Consider the following 23,565-nt stretch of genomic DNA (forward strand, 5'->3'; position numbering starts at 1 on the left):
TGATCCTGTCCCAGGAGTTTTCTAGGAGAAAGAAAGTTCCTCTCAGGAACTTACACAAAGGGACTCTTCTTTGGGGAGGATGGGGAAGATTGCATGAGGCTGTATCTAAGAACCCTTCCAATTCTGATCTTTATTGATGTTTCCCAGCTAAGAGATAATAGAGAAGGCATGTGCTGAGTTTTACTGTATTTCAAACTGAAGAGAATGGACCCTTGATTTACCCATGGGGGAAAAAACCAAATATATGTGTATATGCAGTTCCCACGTACAGCCAATGATCTGTAGCTCTGTAGGGACTTCCCTGGTGGCGCAGTGGTTAAGAATCCGCCTGCCAGTGCAGGGGACACAGGTTCAACCCCTGGTCCGGGAAGATCCCACGTGCTGCAGAGCAGCTAAGCGCATGCGCCACAACTGCGAGCCTGCGCTCTAGGGCCCGCAAGCCACATCTGCTGAGCCCGCACGCCACAGCTGAGCCCATGTGCAGCAACTACTGAAGCCCGCGCACTCTAGGACCCGCGTACCACAACTGCTGAGCCCGCATGCTGCAACCACTGTAGCCCACACGCCTAGAGCCCGTGCTCCACAACAAGAGAAGCCACTGCAATGAGAAGCCCATGCACCGCAACGAAGAGTAGCCCCTGCTCACCACAACTAGAGAAAGCCCACGTGCAGCAACGAAGACCCGACGCAGCCAAAAATAAATTAAAAAATAATAAAAATAAAAAAACGTAAGCTCTGTAGGTTGTAACTTTTTTTATAGAAGCCTCCAGGTCCTGAATCAATTAATTAAAAAATAAAATATCAGCCATTTTCTATTGTAGTCAGTTTCTTCCAGTATTTCTCATCTTTATTTTATTATTTATTTGTTTGTTTGTTTACTTATTTATTTTTGGCTGCGTTGGGTCTTCATTGCTGTGTGCGGGCTTTCTCTAGTTGCAGTGAGCAGGGCTACTCTTCGTTGTGGTGCATGGGCTCTAGGTGCACGGGCTTCAGTAGTTGCAGCATGCAGGCTCAGCAGTTGTGGTACGTGGGTTCTAGAGTGCAGGCTCAGTAGTTGTGGCACACGGGCATAGTTGCTCCACGGCATGTGGGATCTTCCCGGACCCCACGGTTTGAACCCGTGTCCCCTGCATTGGCAGGCAGATTCTTAACCACTGCGCCACCAGAGAGGTCCCTATTTCTTATCTTTAAATTCAGCTGTATGTGACTTCCCTGGTGGCACAGTGTTTAAGAATCCACCTGCCAATGCAGGGGACACGGGTTCGATCCCTGGTCCAGAAAGATCCCACATGTCGTGGAGCAACTAAGCCCATGTGCCACAACTACTGAGCCTGTGCTCTAGAGCCCGTGCGCCACAACTACTGAGCCTGCATGCCACAACTACTGAAGCCCGCATGCCCTAGGGCCCGCCTCCTGCAACTACTGAGACCATGTGCTGCAATCGCTGAAGCCCTCATGCTCTAGGGCCCTCATGCCACAACTACTGAGCCTGCATGCTGCAGCTGCTGAAGCCTGTGCGTCTAGAGCCCGTGCTCCACAACAAGAGAAGCCACCGCAATGAGAAGCCCGTGCACTGCAATGAAGAGTAATCCCCGCTTGCTGCAACTAGAGAAACCCTGTGCGCAGCAACGGAGACCCAACACAGCCAATCAATCAATCAATAAAAAGAATTTAAATTCAGCTGTATGACTATGATTGTATGAATGACTCTCTAGCCTTTTAAACTAAGTCTCCAGGCAGCTGCTCAGTAGCCACCAAAAGGTGAACAAAGCAATAATCTTTGCAGACTAACTTATGCCAGGATGAGGTTACGCATGCTTCTTAAGAGCCTTCTGGGTCTTATCCTTGAAACTGATTGAAAGGAGGAAAAAATGTCTGGCATGACAATTTTCTTGAAGCATTGCTGTTTGTTTAGCTTGGTTTCTAGAGTCACGTGGAATAGACAGGACATATGGGAAGGTTTCCAGTCTTATCTTTTTAAAGAAAGGAAAGAAATATTTAGGATTCAAGTACAGTCAATAATCCATGAAAGAGAAACCTCTATTATAAACCATTGTTGGAGCTAAGCATTTTTGACTTCAACAGTTGTTGAGGACATGAATCTCTGTATAGAGCATCAATTTCTGTTACTGTATAGAACATCTGTATAGAGCATCAATTTCTGTTACTGAGTGGGTGCTTGGATTACTGTATTGACCTCACTACAGGATTTCCCAGGTAGTGATAGCAAGTGATAAAGAGCTACCACCCCTGCACTACAAATCTCTGCATCTTTGGGAGGCAGTAAAGTGACTGAACCCAAATAGTGAATAGCAAAGCAAAGATTCTCTCTTCCTCCAGGGAGAGACCCAGTCTTTCTGAAGGACAGATGACTACAAAACTCTCTTCTTGCCTTTTCAGCTTGCTTAAGATAAAGAATTTAAGATTCTATAAGCATTGTCTGATTTTGCTGCTTTTTGATGGAGGAGATACTTGAAGTTGGTAATAGTGTTGTGGTTTGTGGCAGCTGTGGAAGTTCTCCTTGGGAAAGGAGAGTGATCCTCTCTGGTACTGAATAGAGCTTTATATCTTCTTTCTGGAGAGAATCTAGTGAGATAACTCTGTGGAGTGCTCAAGCTGAAGATGTGAGCAGATTTCTGTAGGGAACAAGGGAGGGCAAATAAAGTGCCAAGGGGACTTAAACTACATTGCTTTAGAACTGAATCCTGGTGAATCTCAAGATAATTATGCTGAGTAAAAGAATCCATATACTGTATGATGTAAAATTCTAGAAAATGGAGACTAATCTGTAGCGACAGTCGTTGGCTGGGGGTGGTAGCAAAGGGGAGGAAGGGCTTTTAAAGGAGCAGGAGGAAACTTTTGGAGGTCATGAATGTGCTCACGATCTTGATTGTGATGATGTTTCACAGGTGTATGTGTGTTTCATAATTCATCAAATTTTTTTTTTTTTTTTTTTTGGCCGCGCCACATGGCTTACAGGATCTTAGTTCCCTGACCAGGAATTGAACCTGGGGCCTTGGCAATGAAAGCGCCAGGGGAGTCCTAACCACTGGACTGCTGGAGAATTCCTAGTGCATTTTAAATATATGCAGTTTCTGTCAGTTTTACCTCAGTAAAGCTTTTTTTTTTCTTTAAAGAAATGAAATTAATCTAGGGGTAACATTTATCAAAGGACCCTATACTGGGTTACAGGAAGGCTATTTCAGGCTTCTGTATGAAATACAAGTCTTACAGGTGTGTTAAGTTTAGATACACAGCTCCTGTTTAATGCATTTCATGTTTCTTTAGGAGTCCATAGAGGCTGCTGTATTCTATTGAAGAAGATGTCTAACAGTAACACTACTCAAGAGACTCTGGAAATAATGAAAGAATCGGAAAAAAAACTGGTGGAAGAATCTGTAAACAAAAACAAGTTTATATCTAAGACTCCAAGCAAGGAAGAAATTGAGAAAGAGAGTGAAGATACCAGTTTGCGTCAGGAGACACAGGTAAGGATTAGAAGTGCATCATATGCGCACTCTTTATAGCAAAATAGAAACGTCATTAGAGGTGGCTTTGGAAATCTATAGGAAGCCAGTCACTTACACAAACATTTGATTCTCCCTAAAGACCCAACTTCAGCTCTCAAGAAATATCTCCTTCCCTTTTTGTCAGAGTCCACAATGAAGTCTAAAGAAAACAGAATGAAATCCCTAATCTCTTAGGACCTGAATAACACTGGTTCTTGCTACATTTTGATATTTTTTGACTATCAAAAAACAAACTATATACAAACACATATTTGACAAGTCATAATATGGCTTATACAATAAACCATATTTTTAATTAAAAATTTTTTTTTAATTTTTGGCTGCGTTGGGTCTTCATTGCTGTGCATAGGCATCCTCTAGTTGCAGAGAGCAGAGGCTACTCTTCGTTGCGGTGTGCGGACTTCTCATTGCGGTGGCTTCTCTTGCGGAGCATGGGCTCTAGGCGCGCAGGCTTCAGTAGTGGTGGCACATGGGCTTAGTTGCTCCCACGGCCTGTGGGATCTTCCCGGACCAGGGCTCGAACCCTTGTTCCCTGCATTGGCAGGCGGATTCTTAACTGTTGCGCCACCAGGGAAGTCCCTACAGTAAACTCTTAAAACTAGAGCTGTCTGGGTTTACACACAGTTTTAAATTCATATCCTGGTTGTGTTAAAGCAGTCAGCATTTTCTGGGCAGAAATAGTCTCTGAACTTGCCACTTGGTAAATGTGAGTGAGAGGAATTTTATTCTTTGGTTGCCTATTGTTTTCCATCCGAATTCATACTACAGTGCAGATATGATGGCAGTAGATGGCCAGCCGAGCTTTTTCCAGGGCTCCTCTTTGGTACCCAGCCAGACTCTGGGCCTCCTCTAGCTTACCTGTTCCAGTTCTCTTCCCTGTGGTCACTACTAGTTTCCTCTGTTACCCAAGCCCAAATTATATAAATCCTTTCCTTCTTGCCCAGGGGTGAGACTGGTCTTTATTATATGCTTAGGAGATAGACTGTTAATTGTAGTAAGTTAGTTTAAAGAGCAGTAGCAATAACATTTTAATTGTAGTAAGTTAGTTTAAAGAGCAGTAGCAATAACATTTTGGAGGGTCTAGAAACTTGAAGCAGGATTTCTCTTGACAACCCAATTCACCTAGGCCTTGTCTTACGTAAAGATTAAGACAGCAACAACATAAAGGGATGAATTAAAATCAGATAACTCTCTGAAGTATTTTGTTCTCTAGCTGCCTGCTTTTCTACTATTTTTCCTCTTACAGTTTGCCAGATCTCTGTCATGGCTGCTTTTCTTTCCATTATCTTTTGCATGTGAATTGTCATTCCCAGCCCATCCTTCCAGAGTTTATGGAGACAGTCCGCCACTGTTCCAGCTATACTTCTAGCTTCCACTGATCCCAATAATGAATTTTAAATCCTCAGGACAAATAAGTGTTGAATGTTTAATTATGTGCTGTCATGTTACATGGAAGATAATAATTAAATGAACTTTTTGGTCCAAGTTACTCTATTCTCAGGAGACAATTTTAAGTGGTGTTCTGAACTCCTGTTGTGTGTTCTTCTTGAAGATAGGCAGAAAAGAAAGGGTGACTATAGGTTTTATATGCCTTATGGATACTCACTTGGTTTAAGAATGTCTTCACCTGGATATACAGATAGATTGTGTGGGAGGCTGGGTGGGGAACCTGCCTCCCCTCAGACTCCTTTTGTTGCTGCTGGAGCAGGTGGAGTTGCTGCTGCCATCTACTGGAACTCCTGCTCCTTTTACAAAGTCTTGGCCACCCTTCAGAAGCCCTCTCCCCTCTACCAGTGTTCCCCTTCAACAGCACTAAAAATTCTGCTCTTTCTCTTACCTTCCCCCCAACTCACACCTGGTAAGTCTCCACAAGAATCTTACTGACTCTGTCAAGAGAGTGCCTGTTACGAATTGGAGCTGGAAAGTTTGAGGAAAGGGGACTTTCATTACTCGTACTGTGTGACACATATTCTTGGAATCAGCAATTGGAACTCAGAACATCTTTGGCATGGAAACAGTGCTATAAAGGGCAGGTTCTGAGATTCAGTTTAGAATGGGCAAGTCCTGACTTAACACATACTGAACTTAGGTGGGTCCTTTAAATAACCTAGCCGGGCTTTCTGCCTTTATACTTGTAATCCCCTCTGATTCAGCTACCATACTGCTTTAGAAAGATGGCTGTGAAATAAAGATCTGATTGTGTTAATTCTCTCCAGAGTTTCTGTGTGTCTCCTTGCCCTAGGCTAAGTCCCAGATTTGTCAGCATGGCATATTGTGACCTAGCCCTTGCCTGCCATTCATCCACCTCTGGAATCCTATGCTCCAGCATTAACTGATTTGCTGGCCCCTGAAAAGTTTGGAGAAAGCATGCTTTTACACATGTTTTCTCTGCCTAGAATGCCCTCCTTGGTATTCTTTCCCTGGCCTCCTCCAGGTCAGTTTAGGCTCATCATTTGTATTTCCAGGACCCAACACAGTTCCTTGTAGGCACTCAATATTTGTGAACATGTGAATTTGTGAATTCCTAGATTTGAGTTAGACACTTGTGCTCCTCTAGCACTCCATGAGTACCTCTGTAATACACTTAATGTCCTGTATTGTAATTGTCTATTTGTCTGTCTTCTCCAACAGGATTATGAGTTCCTTTTTGACAAGGTTTGTGTCTTTAATCTCTGTATCCTCCAGTAGTTAGCATGGTGCCTAATACATATTAGGCTTTCAGTATGTGTTTGACTATTTAATGAAAATTATGCATTCTGAGAAATAAGCAGATTTATACATTGTTTGTAGGGTTATAAATTTGTATAACTTCTTTGAAGGGCAATTTAGCAATACTTTATAAAATTTTTAAATGGACTATACCATATTTGTAGATATACTCAATGATATGGTCATTGAAGCATTGTTTATACTAACAAAGATCAGAAACATCCTAAATGGTGCAGTTTAAGGGACTGGTAAAATAAGTTATGGTATGACCACACAATGGAATACCATGTAGCCATTAAGAAAAACAGTGTCTCTTCTATGGATGTATCCTTGAAAAAAGTTTAAAAGTAAGGTTTAGGGCAGTGTGTACAATACCCGTCTATTTGGTTTAAAAAAAAGTGTGTGTCCACATGTACAATAATCTTATAGATGCATAAAAGATCTCTTGTAAAAGATTACAAGAAATTCAGTACTAGTTGATCCTTTAGGAGGGATCCAGGTAGCTGGGGGACAGATGTGAAAGGAGACCTACTATTCTGCATACCTTCATTATAACTCTTGAATGTTTGTGTCGTATGTATGTTATAACTTATTTGAAAAAAATAGTGACAAATACTGCTTCATATTCCTGGACTATGATTCTTCCTTTATTATAACAGATCTTGCCACTGACCAGATTCACCATCATTTCTCACTTTTTCCATCCACATTTCCAGTTCTCCATTTTGCATTGTAGCAGTGTTGTTTGGTAACTAGTGAAGAGGACAAAGGAAAGAAATCCTCACCTACCCAGGACCATGCTGGTACTCTGCCTCCATCTGTTTCCCCTCCTCCACCCACCAGCCTCAGTTTCTTCCACACCTCAGTGGCAGTGAGTTCCATTCCAAACATCTTAGAAGCCCTAAATGTCACCCAGCGTCTTCCCGAAAGTCCTCATTTTGACTTCTCAACTATTCGAAACCTTACCAATTAATTAGTCATTCTTTCCCTCATCCCACCTCAGGCCCTCATTCTTCATCTTCCTCAGCTTCTATCCTGCTCTTTACTCACTCTCCTTACCTCCCTTTGCTCTGGAGGTCTTATCCACATCTTCCATGCTCCCTTCTTTTTATCCTGTCCCATCTTATATCCATGACCCAGACAGGCTATAAGAGCCTGCACCAGGAGCTTAGAACTGGGAGAATTCTCATATTCAGGGAGGTAGGCAATTGGCAAGAAGAGCCTTCATTCCATTTCTGCAGCCACAGGGACAGGTCTTTTGAGTATCTCAAGTTAGAACTCTCAATGTGTTGTCCTATAAAGGTGTTATTTTAAGTGATGGTTAGGAGCCATATTTCACACCCACTATGGGCTAAATAGGCTCCTGTTAGCAAGCTTGGGAAAAACCACTCTATTGTGCTATGGTAGTGACATTGCCAGAAGCATCCTAATCAGGAGAGGATTCCCTGGTTTATCCAAAAGTAATTTTTATCAATCTGTGAAATAGGCCAACCAGTCAATGTCTTTCTATTCTTTATCTTCATGGTGAGTGGTGGTTTGTCTGTAGGTGGCCTATGGTCCCTTCCATGTCACAGTTGCTAGAGTTGTAGCATAGGGGACAACCACAACAACTGGGTCTCATCATAGTTTGGCTATTATAATGGTTTTAAAGTTAGTGCTTTTTCTCTGTAAACTTGTATTGCTTTTAACTTAAGTGTTTATTTCCCCCACCTTTAATATTTTCTAATCCCCTTCTAACAGAGGCGGACATCCAACCACGGTCATGCCAGGAAAAGAGCCAAGGTGAGAGCCCTTCCTCTATAGCTTCTTTTCTAGTGTTATTAGTAGAACATTGCACAAATGGACTTATCACTAATAACTAGTTTATTTGGATTATATATAGGCAAAGTTTGCCTGTCCCTTGTACCCTGATTGTGAACATGCATACACACACGCACAAACATGCACGCACATATACATATGTCCTATTGGAATGTCTGGCTTTATTTTTCTCCATTATCTTTAGTTCAGTCACAGTCTATTTCTGATACCTGAAAGGATACCCAGCCAGAGCCTCCCACAAACAAAGCCTGAGCACACTGGTACTGGTTCTGCTGTAATGCCAGTTTCTCTGCTCATCTCTGGCTCTCTTATTTTGCCTCCCAGCAGTTTTGGGGGTTTTGGCCGTGTGAATTTTCTTTAAGATAAATCCTCTACCATTAGTAAAATGATTCAACATTTTTGGACATCCTAAAAATACAGGCTTTGTTTTGTTTCGTTTTGTTTTGTTTTGTTTTGATTCACTTTTTAGGTTGGGGCAAAGAGGAAGATTTTGTTTTTAATCATTGTATGATAAAATTAGTACGTCACAGATTATTTTAAGCAGTGTTATCAGGTAGGACTATAGGTGTTAGTGTGTGATAGCTTTTTAATTTTAATTCGGGAACAGTAAAATATTAAACTTATCTTACATTGGGAAGAATTGTCCATCGAAGTAATAATTAAGGGTGTCCACCTCTTTCCCCTTGAAAAATAATGGCAGAATTTGGGAGTGTTCCAGCCAGTATGTGGCTTGGGTTTGAAGAAGACTATGATGTATGATAAATTGGCTCTGTGGCTTGCCTTACATGGCCTAATCCACAGTGATGGGCTTGACAGTAAAGTTTAAAACAGAGGGTGTTCAGGATTTCCATGACGGTCCAGTGGTTAAGACTCCACTCAACGCAGGGGGTGCAGGTTCGATTCCTGGTCAGAGAACTAGGATCCCGCATGCTGCGAGGCACGGCCAAAAAGAAAAAAAACAGAGGGTGTTCTCTGTTCACTTCCCCCCAAACCTTAGAAATAAGTAAGACAGTTATTATCGTTATTATTTCCATTTTACAGAGGAGGAAGCTTGGGCTTATAGAGTTTGAGTGAGTTTGACAGAGGACATTTATTAGAAAGTGGCAAAACTAGGCTTGAAGTCAGTTCTTCAGACTTGCAAATTCTTTTCACTATACTGTGCTACCTGGACCACACACACCATGTTTTGTGCTTTTGTATTTACTGTAAACTTTGATTTTATTGTAAGAACTCTCAATGAATGTTTATAGGTAGACTTCTAATGAGTCACTATAATTTTTGACTTTGGAGATACCTAGGAGAGCAGTGATTTATAAAGTGGAATTCAGATCTTTTGGGGATTCTCCAGCCAGCATAAGTAAACCAAGTGGATTAGTTGTCACATTGAATCCCAAATGTTAGAAAGTTTTCTTTCTTTCTACTTTTTTCTTAGACACTTCTTTCCATACCCTTGCCACCTCAGGTTTAGAGTCACTTAGCATTTATCATCTACTTTATACTAGGCACTATTTATGATACATATGTTTACATGCCTTATATAATCTAATTCTCACACCAACCCGTTAAGCATTTTTATCCCGCTTTTATTGAGGACCAAAAAGAGACCCAGAGAGGTCAAGTAATTTGCTCAATATCTCATGCCTCAAACCAGGAGTTGAAGCTAGGACTTCTGGTTCTAAATCCAGTCTTTCTACTAAGCTCTGCTGCTGTGTATTCTCAGTAAACTTCTGAGTGTGATATTGGAGCACTGAGCTAGAGAGAGAGGAGAGCTAAGCAAAGTGGTTTTCCTATCATCTGTCCAAAGTAGTTGTTTTGTTTTTATATATCTACTGTTGTAAGCAAGAGAATTATCTTTCAAATGAATCAGGAATGAATGAGTAGGACCTGTTTGAAGGAAAAAAAAAAAACAAACCCTATTTATGGAAGAAGCAACTAACAGAGCAAAAGAGGATGCCCTTTATTCAGCCAAAAGCTTTCCCAGTGTCCACTAAGGGAATATGTATGTGTATTTATTTTTTTCAGTCTAATTCCAAGCTGAAGTTGGTGCGCAGCCTTGCAGTGTGTGAGGAGTCTTCTGCCCCGTTTGCTGACGGGCCACTAGAAACCCAGGTAGGTCCTTTATAAGAGTAAGTGTAGCTTTGAGTTTGGCAGTTGTTTGCTAAACTGGTGTAGCACCCACGGCATCAACATTAGGCTTGGAAATCAGGGTAGAGGAGCTTCAAAACAGGCTGTTGCAGTAAAATAAGGGCATGGTTGAGAGCATGAAGTATAGGTCTTCACACCTGGACCACCCAGGATGATGCAGACCCACACCTTTCCCTCTGGTGGTTAGAACCATTTCCATTCCAATTCTTATGGCAGGAACAGCAAGCATAACTTGAGCTTTCCATACAGTAGGCTGTGATTGTTGACAGAAAAAGCTTAGCCTCTACCCTTTTGGTAGAACAAAAGCTAAAACAATTTAATTAACAAAATATTCTCTTTCGTAAGAGAATGCTGCCACCCTAAGATTTGCCTTCTTTGAGATTTCACAGGGCTGCAGGAGAGTTGTTTCCCCCTTGATTATATTTCTCTTTCCCCTTGTCCAAGGATATAATTCAGTTGCACATCAGCTGCCCCTCTGACAAGGAGGAAGAAAAGTCCACAAAGGATGTCTCTGAAAAGGAAGACAAGGACAAAAACAAAGAAAAGGTCCCAAGGAAGATGCTATCTAGAGGTGAAGACTTTCCCCCTTTCTCATCTGTCCTGGGGCCTGGCTCTGCAGTGCCTTTTCCTTCCATCTTCCCACTGACCTTATCGGCCCAACAGTTCCTAGTGTCCTGCTGACTTCATCGTTGTTTGGGGAGGTGCCTAACTAAGTTACTTTCTTTGCTGCTTTATCCAGCCCTGCCTTAAGGGCTGACAGAGAGCTATTCCATTACCACTGGGCTACCCATAGGGGAGGACATTGTAGTCAATTCTGATTTTATTTTTGCTCTGGAATAAATAGTGATGGATCATCACTGGTAGCAGATTCTCTAGATAATATTTATATTTTGGTTTGGGGATGCTTGGAGTGATTTTTTTTTAATAATGTAAATTTGCATGTAATTATTAAGCCCTCTTTGGATTTAAATTCTTGGGCTGGTAGCCAAAAGACATGGTCCATAAAAATGATAATTAAGGGAATTCCTTGGTGGTCCAGTGGTTAGGGCTCAACGCTTTCACTTCTGGGGACCCAGGTTTGATCCCTGGTCGGGGAACTAGGATCCCACAAGCCATGAGGTACGGCCCCCCCTCAAATTTTTTTTTTTCTTTTCTTTTTTGCAGTACGCGGGTCTCTCAGTGTTGTGGCCTCTCCCGTTGCGGAGCACAGGCTCCGGACGTGCAGGCCCAGCGGCCATGGCTCACGGGCCCAGCCGCTCCGCGGCATGTGGGATCTTCCCAGACCGGGGCACGAACCCATGTCCCCTGCATCGGCAGGCGGACTCTCAACCACTGCGCCACCAGGGAAGCCCCCCCAAAAAATTTTAGTGATAATTAAGAGGAAAAAGGCAATCTTAGGATTAAAATTTTATAAATAAATATAAATAATTATATAAATAATCAACATTTGATTGTTGATTCTTTATATGATGCTGAGATTCTGGAAAATTCAGCCCTGTCTGTCCGTACCTAGAATTTATTTTCCTTAACTAGAATAAAACCTTTGTTTGTGTCTGGACATTCAATAAATACTTATTGATGGCAAGGTGGCTTTTCAATGTAATACGAATGTAACACTGTGACCCAGATTCCACCTTATATCACTGTCATGGGGAATTTTGAGGGGCTGGCAAATCAAGGTCATTCTGATTTTTAAGCTAAAAATCCTGAAGTCTGATTCTCCTTTCCTGTTCTCATGTCTCCTGATCAGGTTGTGGGCTTCTGCTTGGGGTTAGAGATCATGCAAGACAGTTTCATTTATTTTTAATTTATTTCACTGTGGTGTTCTAGACTCCAGTCAAGAATATACGGACTCCACTGGAATAGACCTACATGAATTTCTCGTAAATACACTGAAAAAGAACCCAAGGTAATAACATGATTTGATGGAAGGGGGAAAGGGGCCAGGACCAGCAGAATACCCAAGAGGCCAAATAGCTTCTCAGAATTTTTCCATTATTAGAACCCAGGATGCCTAGCCCCTGACACACCATTTCTCTCCAGAGTAGTTTTATATTCTGTTGGAGATTCAGAATACCCTCATATTGAGGTTCCTGCTTCCAGAAGAGTTGAGAAAAATTATTTGGAAGAAGAATGCAGACAAAGAAATATGAAGGCTTGAGAATACAATTAAAAAGCACAGAAGAAAAAATAATTGATTTGTACCAAAGCTAAATCATACTTGTTTAAAAATTCTATAAATAACCAGATGGAGTATAGAACAATGATTAGATTTATAAGTATAAAGTATGTGTTTATAGGAATATGACTGGCAACAGAATTAGGTTTCTGACAAGGAAAATAAAGTACATTATTAGGAGGCTTGATTGTTTTTCTTTTTTAAAGTAACATAAGACAGGGCAGTGAGGCTCAGCAGCCTTTGCATTTTTGATCCACTCTCGGGGTTTGGATCTGTCCCTCCCTTCAGCTTGTATAGTGAGCAGGCTGTGTTTTCAATCCTTGCTTTCAATGTCTATGGGAGGGCTGCCTTTTGTTTTGTTTTGTTTTAATCTTTTTTAAACAGGGACAGAATGATGCTGCTAAAATTAGAACAGGAGATTCTGGACTTTATTAATGACAACAAGTAAGTTACTTGAATGAAATACACATTAGAGGTGGGAGGGGTACTGGAAAGAAATTCAGGTAAAATTTTAGGATATCCCTCTTTCATTGTTCCCTTAAAAGTCTGAATTTGGAAGTAATAACTCACTGGGAACCAAAAGGAGTTGGGGAGAAGTAATCAGAATGGATCAAAAAGTGTATGTGTGGAAACTAAATGAAGTTTTTAAGTTATTGCTTAGACTTGAGTTGAAAAAAATTTAGCAGCTAGCCCTTATCCCATATTTCACTATTCTTAAGTTTTTCCCTTTTTTCTTTGTAGAATATCATCTAGGTGGGTAAGACCTAGGGCTTACTGCATAAGGAGTAGTCTTAATGAGGATAGTGGGTCAGAGGGATCTACAAAATACTGTAGATAAAGTTGAGAGAACCTTTTTGGTTACCATCAAGTAAATATCTTCCTTATAATAATGTCTCTTTCTCCTAAGAAATTCCCCACTTTCAACACTTGTAAGAAAAATTACAATTGGCTGTTATTGCTGTTACTTGTCCTTATTTCACTTTTTCCCCCTGGGTTTCCCTGCAGCAACCAGTTCAAGAAGTTCCCTCAGATGACCTCATATCACCGGATGCTATTACATCGGGTAGCTGCCTATTTTGGGATGGACCACAATGTTGACCAAACTGGAAAAGCTGTCATCATCAACAAAACCAGTAACACAAGAATGTAAGGGAGGAAACCACAGATTGGGAAGACTTTCCTGGGATAGCCTCTGGGATGGAAGAGGAAGGTGTAGGATCAAGATTTCTCTTTCTGGAGAGGGGACAGTGGAGGGAGGGTGGGTTATATTATCAATTTCTACTCTTTGTGAGGTCTTGGAAATAGATGCTAGAGGCACTAGTGTTTTGTGAAGACTGGCTCTGGCCTCTCTTCACCTTTAGTGATAGGACAGGTAAAATTTTGGAAGAAGATAAGTTATAGATGTATAAAGAACAGTCCCAGAGGATTTCTTTAAAACTTTCATGTGACTTTTTGGATCCCTGACTTCAGAAATCCCCTGGGTGGGAGTTGTAGAATTTAAGAGAACTATACTAGGAGGTCTGCTTCCTGACAAGAGTCTTTCTTCCCTTCCTTCCACATTTCTCTCCCAATCCCAGCCCTGAACAGAGATTCTCAGAACATATAAAAGATGAGAAGAATACAGAATTTCAGCAGAGATTCATTCTCAAGAGAGATGATGCCAGTATGGACCGAGATGATAACCAGGTGAAGAATGGAAAGGGTTGGGTCTATACAGAGAGATTGCAGTAAGAGAAACTGGGAGGGGAGAAGAATTTTTGTGGGATGGAGAAAACTCGTAATATCTCAGTGTGGAAAAAAGTGTTGAGCTATACTGAGTTGGCTTTGGCTTAATGTTGAGGACTAACTGCACTTGTTGAGCTAAATGCCACCCTCTTAGCCCCAGAGAGACATGGTGCTGAGGTTTGCTGGGTTTTCTCATTTGGCCTGGAACTCCCTGGTTCTGCCACTGACTTCTAACTCCACTTCATTTTGGGACAAAGCAAGGTCCCTCCCTGCTTCAGCCCTGATTCAGCTGATGGCTCCCTTCTTTTTTTCTTTAATAGTTCTGGATTTCTTTGGGAACCACCCAAAGCTACTTTATCCCAGTTCCACTCTTCCTATCTCAGGGCTAGCCTTGAACTTGCAAAATTGTTATCTAATTTACCCACTTGTAAAGGTGTTTCTGATCCCTTTCTGCAAACTCCTTATTCTTTTCCCAATTTCTTCCACCAAGGTGAGTGAGTTAATTTGGCTTTTGATGCTGGGAACCTCAGGCAGGTTTTTGATCCACTCCTGTGGGAATAAGAAGTGAAAAGTCTGCCCCATCCCTTCATTTATGGGCCTGGCTTTTGCCCTGGTTTCTAGCCCATCCTTCAGATAGTGATGTTTGGGGGTTAGTTTTCCTAGCTTCATGGGGTTAAGATCCAGCCTGCTTCTGCTTAGCCTCCAAAGGAGGTTAGGTAGAGAACCAGGATTAAGGTTTAAAGAATATGGTTGGGTAAAGCCAATAATTAGTCTTGCTAATTAATAATAACTATAATAATATCTTACCTCTAGAGTCAAAATTAGTTTTCTCTGGATATTATATGGTCTTGAGACCAGGACTTTTCCTGCTTGCTACTTGAGTATTTGAGGGAGTCCTTTTGAGAAAAGTGCCATTATCTATCGTGGACAAACATGCTGGGTCAGATTGAAAACAATGAAACATACAAAAAGACAAATAAAATTTAAAAAACAAGAAAGAGCCTTTCCATCCTGATGCCCTTCTCTCCATTTTCCCAAAACCCTTTTTCTGTGGATCAGGAATTATTCAGGCCTAGAGGCATATTGGGGTGGAACGGAAACTCTCCCTATTGTGAACTTTTCATCTCTCAGCCTCAGGCTTGATCCATAATAGGATAGGCTCTATGCACTGTCTGTCAGTAATATTAATAATAAATACAGTAACTGCTATTTTATTGAGTGTTTTCCCTGAACTAGCCTCTGTTCTAAACACATTATATGCATTATCTCTTTTAATCCTCCACACAACCCAGTCCAGATGGGGGTTATTAGCCCCACTTTAAATATAAGAAAACTGAGCTAGGAGATGTTAAGTTACTTGCCTTAAGTGACATTACTCAGAGGTAGCAGAGCTTAGATTCTGCCTGACCTCAAAGCCCAATGCTCTTCCTGTTCTGCCATTGGTTTACCAGTGCTAGGGGCTAAGGACAGTAAAGCACCTCGAGGTCCTATGTCTTCTTGGAATGGGATTTGTAAAAGGATGTTTAGCAGAATTTAGGTTATTTAGGCTAGTGAGAACTACATCTAGTCAAAAGTTGATACTCCTGAAGTTATGCTTTCCTCTGGAGAGTGGTGAAGTCCAGGAAGATCAGCCTAGAGGAGCAGTCTCCTTGGTTGCTTCATCTGAAACTTTGAAAGCCTCTGGATGGAAGGTCAGAATATTTTATAACCTGATGACATGCATTTAATGACTTATCTCCCTCAGAGCACCTTGCCTTAAAGAGCAGTATGGAAAAGGACACTCTATAACATCCTACCCAGGACAGTGCTCACAACTCACAGGCTACGAGAGGAAAAGACAGTGGTGGAGAGTTGGGTCGTAGGCTAGCCAGAAGTGGTGGTCTGGCCAGCCATCCCCTCTAGTCACCTCACTGCATTTTTCAGAGAGTGTAAGGTTCTCTGTCCTCCATTTACTTCTTATCCCTTTCTGTCGTTCTACCTTTCCCCTATCTCTACCGTATCTCATTTGTCTGGTCCTTTCTCTGTCCATCCTTCTTTCTGTTCTCTTCTCCTTTTCTTTCTCTTTTCTTCTTTGTGTTGCTCTGTTCTCTTTCTTCTCTATTTCTGTAAGCTCTCTCTCTTTCCCTCCCTCCAGTAGCTATAGTTAAGATGAGGAAAAATGCTTAAGCTCTGAGTTTAGCTTCGCCCTTGGGATTTCACTTCCAAGGCCCTCTTTGCTGAGCTGTGTGTGACTTGGTTCTACAGGCCATGGCGTTAGTGACTAAAAAAGGGATAATGTCAGGTGCTAGTTCTGTAAAAACTCTTCTAAATTTAGCTCTGCTAAATACCTGTTTCTTCTCCCTCTCTAGCTTCCTCCTATCCCTTGCTTTCCCTCCAAAGCAATGTTGTTTATTCCCTGGGCTATTCTCTTCATCCTTACTGATTGGAGAGTACCTGATTACACAAGGAAGCAACCCAATCCTTATAAAAAGTTATTGTTCTTGATACTCTGGTTGGTTGGGGGGGTGGGGAGATGGAGAGGCCCCAACCATCCAGAAAACCTGATCTCCCAAACTGCATGGTCAGATGTACCCAGTGAAACCTGTCCAACACTGGAAATTTTATTTCTTTTTTTTTTTTTTCCATTTTTTTGATGGCAACTATAAACTCTCCCGGTTTCTCTTCCTTGCTGGTGTGCAGTGAGCTTGCAGTACGAGGAGAACTTAACTAGCTTAATTCTGCTCATCGATCTAGATCAGAGTTCCATTGCAGGATGGAAGGAGGAGCAAGTCAATAGAAGAGAGAGAGGAGGAATATCAAAGGGTCCGAGAGAGAATATTTGCCCGAGAGGTAAGTGTAGCTTCTGAGAGTTGTCAGCCCCTAGCTTTTAGCTCTTAATCTTTGGAACTGTGAATGGAATGAAACCTCCATAAATGCTTTGTTGTTTTTTTCTGCTTTTGTTTTTAACCAACATCAGCCAGTCCCATATTTGATCTCTAAAATTAAATGTGGCTTATTAGGAAGCTGCAGATTTTTATTCTTACTATTTTTAATGCATGTGGCATATAAAGAGAACAAATGGAGTGGCTGAATTTGGTAGATATGATTAGACTGACAATAGAAATGGTTTTGGCAGGGCTTATGGAAGGGCCCTGAATCTTGCCCGTCAAGCCCTCCTGCTTACCCTCGTTCACTTCCGCTGTCCATTTTAGGCATCTTTGCTTCTAAGTGGAAGACTTAGTGTCCACACAGCCTATACATTCATCTTGTTTGGCCAGGCTCATTTTTAGGCTATGTTGGTGATTATCAGAGCACAGATGTGGCATCCATTCTCTGAGCTCCACATTCCACATGCACAGAGGGTACCACTCACTATTCCCTACAGTCTCGACCTGAATAGGAAGTCTCTTCCTTCCTATATTTCTTACCTTGTTTCTTAGAGTAGGACTGCTCTGTGGGCCAAAAGGCAACATGGATTATTATAGGCAACTTTATTCTTAAGAATTGTGGGCCATATCAGATATACTTGGTACCCCTGTATCTGGTGGCCTTTGCCTACCAGACTGAACAGAAGTATAGGAGAAACTCAGGAAGGTCAAGAGAGAAACAAATCTCCGGAAAATGTATGATCCAGATAGCAGCACTATCTTAGAGTCAAAGTAGCAAACAGAGGAAGAAGAGCCAGCCTCCCTTTGTCATCAAAAGATGGCCAGTTCTAATCAATATACTTAGATAGACACTACTCTCCTCCCATTTCCCCACTCTCCCCTCCCTCATCAGGACAAAAATATATATATCTTCTCATCATCACCTAGTTCAGAAAAATATTGTCTCTAACTTCTAGAAAACTGAACTCCTCTGTGAACTTGTTCCATTGTCTCAGGAGACCCAAGTGTTCCAAGGAGCCTCACTGTGGACAGATACACAACAAACCTTCTGGCCCAAAGTCCAAGGAGAAGGAATCTTCTTATCTTATGTTTTGTAGTCTTCCATTCTGAGTCAGAAAAATCCATCCTCCAAATTATCCAGCTATAGCCCAAAGACGGTTTTCTAACTTTATCTGCAAATCAGTTGAGTGGAATGAGAGGAGAGAGGTCATTTGTACATGACTAAGGCTGGTGATGACCCTAAACTGTGGACAGGGCAGGATGGTGGATGTTAATAGCAAACACTTATATAGTGCTTTTTATCTTTTAGACCCTGTTCTTAGCGCTTTGTGCACATTAATTTATTTAATCCTCACACTAGGCCTGTGAGATAGGTTACATTATTTTCCTCATTTTATAAATGAGGGACTGAGGCATGGAGAGGTTAAGTAACCTAAAATCACACCACTAGTTAGTGAAAGAGCTGGTATTTGAATTCAGGCAGTCTGGCTCCAGAGTCCACGCTCTTAACCCCTAAAGTAAACCACCTCTTAATAGCTTGCTCTGCTCTGGGCTCTTTAGATTAAGAAGTTCCAGTGACGACATAGCATAGCTATCTGTGATATGCTCCTCTGCTTCACTGACACATGGAAAATGACTTTCCCACCGTGCCAGCCATTAGCAAAGCCATTCTGAAAGCACAAGCAACTTTTAATAGGATATTAGTGCTTGTTATGAACAACACTGGAATATATCTATCTACAACCATAACAAAGTCAAAGTTAGCTCTTCTCTCCTTTTTTCTCTGATATCTAGTCTCTCAAGCCTATACTAATGTATGTATTCTTTGTTAAGTCCTTATGGATTTATCACTTTCATTTCAGCACTTCCTAACCCTTGCTGTGGTAGAGGTATCGGGAATCTCAAAAGGTCTAGACAAGGAAAAATGGCCAAAGCCCACTATATGCCAAAGATTCTCATGTGGAGAGGAAAGAACCTGGCCAGTCAAAGGGAACTGCTTAAGGGTGGAGTTGTAGGTTGCAGTAGAGGGGAGGAAGAGGCGGTCCAAATAAAAGGGGAGTGGCAAGAAGGGTGTTTGGATGGAAATGCTGCTGCTGCAGCCTTCTCTGGAGCCTGAGCTGTATATTGGGAAAGCTGCCCCACATAGGCTCTGCTCTGCGTGGAGCCCCCTGTGCTCAGCAGCTGGATACTCTTGTTACCTTTTTCTAGGCTCAGGAGTCCACCGTAATGCTCACTTCACTCAGCAGCTCAATGGCCTTGTCAGGAAATTGATCCCCAAAAGGAATGTTTCAGGCTTTTAATTTTCTCATTTTTTCTAGGCTCTGAAAAGTACCTGCTTCCCCAATTTCTTACTCCCCTTGGGTCTCAGGTCAGAATGTCTTTCATTTTGGCCAGTGTAGAGGACAGAAGTGGGATAGTCATTGAGGATGATTTCCAAAAAAAACTAAATTTCTTTCTCTTGTGTCCCGTTTCCCTTCCTTTGAATACACTCTTTAGGACCAAGCACACCAATTATTATGCTCAGCTTACCTCTAGAGAGAATAAATTTAGAGCTAAAAAAGAAATAATAGTTAGGTTAATACTTTCCTTTCTCCTTTCCATACTCCTACCTTTATTGACCTCTTTTAAACACTCTGTGGGAAGGCTAAAAATGCCAAATGCTCTTTTCCATTAAAGGTGAGAAGTCAGACTGGGTGTGTGGGTGTGGGTCATCCTGTCGCTGTTCCCTCTCTCCCTGTTGGGGTTGAGCTTGGTTTGAGGACCTTGGGTATTCATAGCATCATGGACACACTTTTTGGTTATGCCATGCTGTTTTCTTATAAGTTATTTTCCGTTTTCTCCCCTTCACCTAGACTGGCCAGAACGGATATCTAAATGACATCAGGTTAGTACCACTTAGCATGTTCCCTGCTTCTCATTGAGCTTTGTCAGTGAGGTTAATATAATCCTGTAATGATGCTTTTCTTTGATGTTAACCAACAGACTCTCCAAAGAAGCCTTTTCTTCTAGCTCTCACAAGAGAAGGCAAATTTTTAGGTACCTCTGTTTGGTCTATATCTCTCCTGTTTTTTTGTTTTGTTTTGTTTTTTTAATTTTATTTTGTTTTGCTCTAATCTTTTCAGCGGAGTGAGTTTGCTCCATGCATGGCTGCTTGTGGAATAAGTCAATTTGTGGTATTTGCAACATTGGATATTTTTCCCCATTAGAAAAAAAATGGCTATTGCTCAATGACTTTATTTTTATTGTTGCTGATTTCATTGTAAGTCCTGGATAGATGGTGAAGGGGACCAAATAAGTATGTCTAGGATAGGTACTGCTCTATCCCAGAAGTTTGCTGGAATTGGGCATTTCTGGAGGATTTCAACATATATATATATTGAGGTAAAAGAACGGGTGTCTTCTGGCTACCTTTTCCGAATCTATGGAAAGATGTGAAGAGTTTATCCCTGACCCAGCATAGGGAATGTTTTGTATCCTTAAGAAAGAATAATACACACATCCATATAAAAAAACATACAAACACCTCTGTCTATGTAGTTTTCTCTTTGGGACAATGTAATGCGTAAGATGATCTCAGAAAGAACTTGTCTGCCTTAGAATGGACTTAGAGCATGTCTTTTATATGATTGTCCATGGTTTATTCTTAATGTTGGTGAAGACTGCTGTACTAACCTCTCCAGTGCCTCATATTCTCCATTTTCCACAAAGCAGTCATGAGAATCACCCTTTCCTCTCAGTCTCTCAGTCCCACCCCAGACAATTACGCAAGGCAGTGGTGAGAGAAGCATTTTAGGACCGCATCCTGGCACTAACTCATTTTAAGTATATTCTTTCCGTGTTACCAATAGAAAAACTATAGAGTACAGAAAACCTGAGTATTTAATACTAGGATTCAGGTCTCACCCTTTTCAAAGGGTTTATCTCTTTTTCAGTCCTAAGCTTGGTAGGAGCTGACTAACACATATTAGTTAGAGCTCTCATTCCCAGTACTTTAGTAGTCCTTTCCCTGTTGTCCTTTCTAAAGCTAGTTAAATCATGTGGAAATTGGGATAGCAAGATTTCCCCTTCTTGGGATGGAGGATTTATCTCCCTTTCCACATCTCTGAACTCTTTTTCCTGGAGCAGGCTGCCCTGAGGTCCATCTGAAAGCCCAGGGAGAAGGGCTCTGCATTGTTGGTGGTGGTCGAGATAGATAGTGGAGTGCCCCTTAAAAAAAACAATCATATTCCATAAACATCCCAGAATACCTATAGTAAACAGAAGTTTTAAATTAACTCCTGCATGTGACAATGCACAGTGCTTTATGGTTGCCGAAGTATACTGTATCTGATTGAATTCTCTCAGTATCCTGATTTGGTAAGCTGGTTTACATGTAAGAAAACAAAAGCAGAGAGATTAAGTAGCTAACCCAAGTTTACGTGGCTATTAATGGCAAAACTGAGACTGACTCTTTGTCCCGTGTTCTTTTCACCACACTACACCAGCTCCCTACAAGCATCACCCCTAATTAATTCACTGCTGAGAATGACGGCCTTATTAGTGCCATGGAGCATCAAACTACATCAAACTGTGCAGACAATAGCTTGAAGGATCTAGTGAGCAGGCGCAGTCCTCTCCTATCCAGACCTCCTTTTAAGTGGCTGCTTTCCATACTGAGTTTTGATTAAAGATCTAGGTCATCTAAACTGCAGCTCCATTGACTCTTAAGGGGTAACTTCTTCCTCTATCTGGGTACTAGTCCAGAACTCAAATGATTAGAAGCAGATCTTCTCTAACTGCTTTAAACCTTTCTTCCCAGGTGTGTGAAACAAACGCTCATAACACCAGATTCCATCATCCACATTGGCAGTAACTATGGCAACTTCCCTATTCTTTGGAAGATTCTACTCCACTGATAAATAAGCCACACCGAGGCTTACTGATATTTATTGTCACCTCTTCCACAGGCCTCTCTACCCCAGACCCAATAAACAGAACTTTTCACCAGCACTAAATTCACTTGTAGAAACAAAGTCAGCTCCTGATTTCATAGGACTGTGAAGTGTGAATGTCCTCTGTCCTTCACCTCCATAACACAACCCAATCCACTGCTCAGAATTAAATCTGGTAAACTTTCCCTAACTGCCTTATTTTTAGTGAAGTACAAAACCATAACTAGAGATTAGGTTTAGTTGTAGAGCAAGAGAAAGAGAACTGATCTCTCTTCCTAGCCCAGACTCAGATTCTCTAATTCTCAGGGGTGTAGTGTACTAACCCAGGTAAGTCACAGGATCATCAGGCAATCCACATTTGAGCATTTGGCCATTACTGTCTTCGGGGAATTGGATCAGTACTTTGGCTCAAGTTTCCCAGAGTGTTTGGTTTAAAGTTGACTCATTCCCTGTCTATCCCTGGTAGAAGAAGAAAATAAATGGCAGAATTGTCCTAATAGAAGTATAGTGTTTGATTTAGGTATAAAAGGCCATTAGGGCTTGTCTTGCAAAATTCAAGTTCTAATGTCTAATGAGCAGCCTCATTCATTGCTACTGCTGTATCCCCATATCACACAAACCCACATATCTTTTATTGAGTCCGCTCAGTAAACTTGAGCTATTGGCTCTCACTTCAGGTCGGTTCTACAACTGGAGAGTCCCTGATTTATACTTATTTCTTGTTTCCCATTCTACTTTTGACATCCCCAAGAGAAAGGGGTAAAGTATTTTCCAGTTCTCTATTCTAACTATACAGAGAGAAGAATGAGATTATATATACATCTACTTGGGATTCAGAGAATTAGCATGTCCCTAACCAGCTATGACAGTGTGTTCTTAGCCCACCGTGATTGGCTAAAAACTAAAATAGTGATCCTAGCGTATATTTTGCCCATTTTCCCTACAGTACCTTTGGAATAGATATTCTAATCAAGGAAGGTATTTTCTTTAACATTAGTCCCTTAAGAAAAATACCTTTCTTTAGTAGAATAACTCTGAGCCTAATGTCTTGGAAGCTACCGGGGTTGGGATAGGGTTTTCTATTTGCTTTGGGTGGGATGGTGGTGGAAAGGAGGGAACCCAAGCTACTATGATTGTTGCTCAGTTGCTCCCCAGTATACATACCAAAATCTTTATAATTGTCATTTGGTTTTCTTAGGTCATTAGTTGTTGGAGGTGGGGGATCTGAAAGGAAAATTCCTGGTTCTTGGTTGCTTATTGATTAAGAAGCAGTAAGAGTTCAACAAGACTTAGGGTTTTCAGGCTAGCCTCATATATCTTGAGGAGTACAGCTGTTTAGAATCACAAACAGTGATTTTAGCATCAGGATAACCCTGATGTTTCCAGAGTAAAGTAAGCGAGGATGAATCACTTTTCTCAATAGCCTTGTGCCTTGCCTAGGGCAATAGGGTTATTAATATGGAAGCAACTAGGCACAGTCAGCCCCCTGCTCTTTGCCATCCTGACTCCTAAGGGGATGTTTGCTTGATCTTGCTGAGGATGTCAGCCTTTAGAGACCCTGGAACCAATTGTTCTCAGATACTAACACAAAACTTCCACAAAACAGGTTGGGTTGATTCCAGACTCTTAGACCGAGCTCTTTATCAGACTGAGTGCCC

At 41.5% G+C, this 23,565-nt stretch overlaps 1 protein-coding gene across 12 annotated transcripts in view; it reads left to right on the forward strand.

Moving 5' to 3' along the window:
• The first annotated feature begins 3,292 nt into the window (after positions 1–3,292).
• Positions 3,293–23,565, forward strand: part of R3HDM2 (R3H domain containing 2) — a 44,703-nt gene continuing 24,430 nt past the window's right edge. For 2 of the 12 annotated variants that reach the window (XM_065887402.1, XM_065887406.1), the window contains exons 1-11: positions 3,324–3,488; positions 6,162–6,185; positions 7,980–8,021; positions 10,083–10,169; positions 10,650–10,776; positions 12,036–12,114; positions 12,769–12,828; positions 13,390–13,530; positions 13,962–14,070; positions 16,843–16,938; positions 19,829–19,860. In XM_065887402.1, coding sequence (XP_065743474.1) covers positions 3,324–3,488; positions 6,162–6,185; positions 7,980–8,021; positions 10,083–10,169; positions 10,650–10,776; positions 12,036–12,114; positions 12,769–12,828; positions 13,390–13,530; positions 13,962–14,070; positions 16,843–16,938; positions 19,829–19,860 — 962 coding nt within the window. Of the gene's footprint in view, positions 3,489–6,161; positions 6,186–7,979; positions 8,022–10,082; positions 10,170–10,649; positions 10,777–12,035; positions 12,115–12,768; positions 12,829–13,389; positions 13,531–13,961; positions 14,071–16,842; positions 16,939–19,828; positions 19,861–19,958; positions 20,013–23,565 lie in introns of all 12 variants that reach the window. The other 10 variants (XM_065887400.1, XM_065887405.1, XM_065887404.1 and 7 more) reach the window with 7 other exon arrangements.

Source organism: Phocoena phocoena, chromosome 11, assembly GCF_963924675.1.
Source record: "Phocoena phocoena chromosome 11, mPhoPho1.1, whole genome shotgun sequence".
NCBI lineage: Eukaryota > Metazoa > Chordata > Mammalia > Artiodactyla > Phocoenidae > Phocoena > Phocoena phocoena.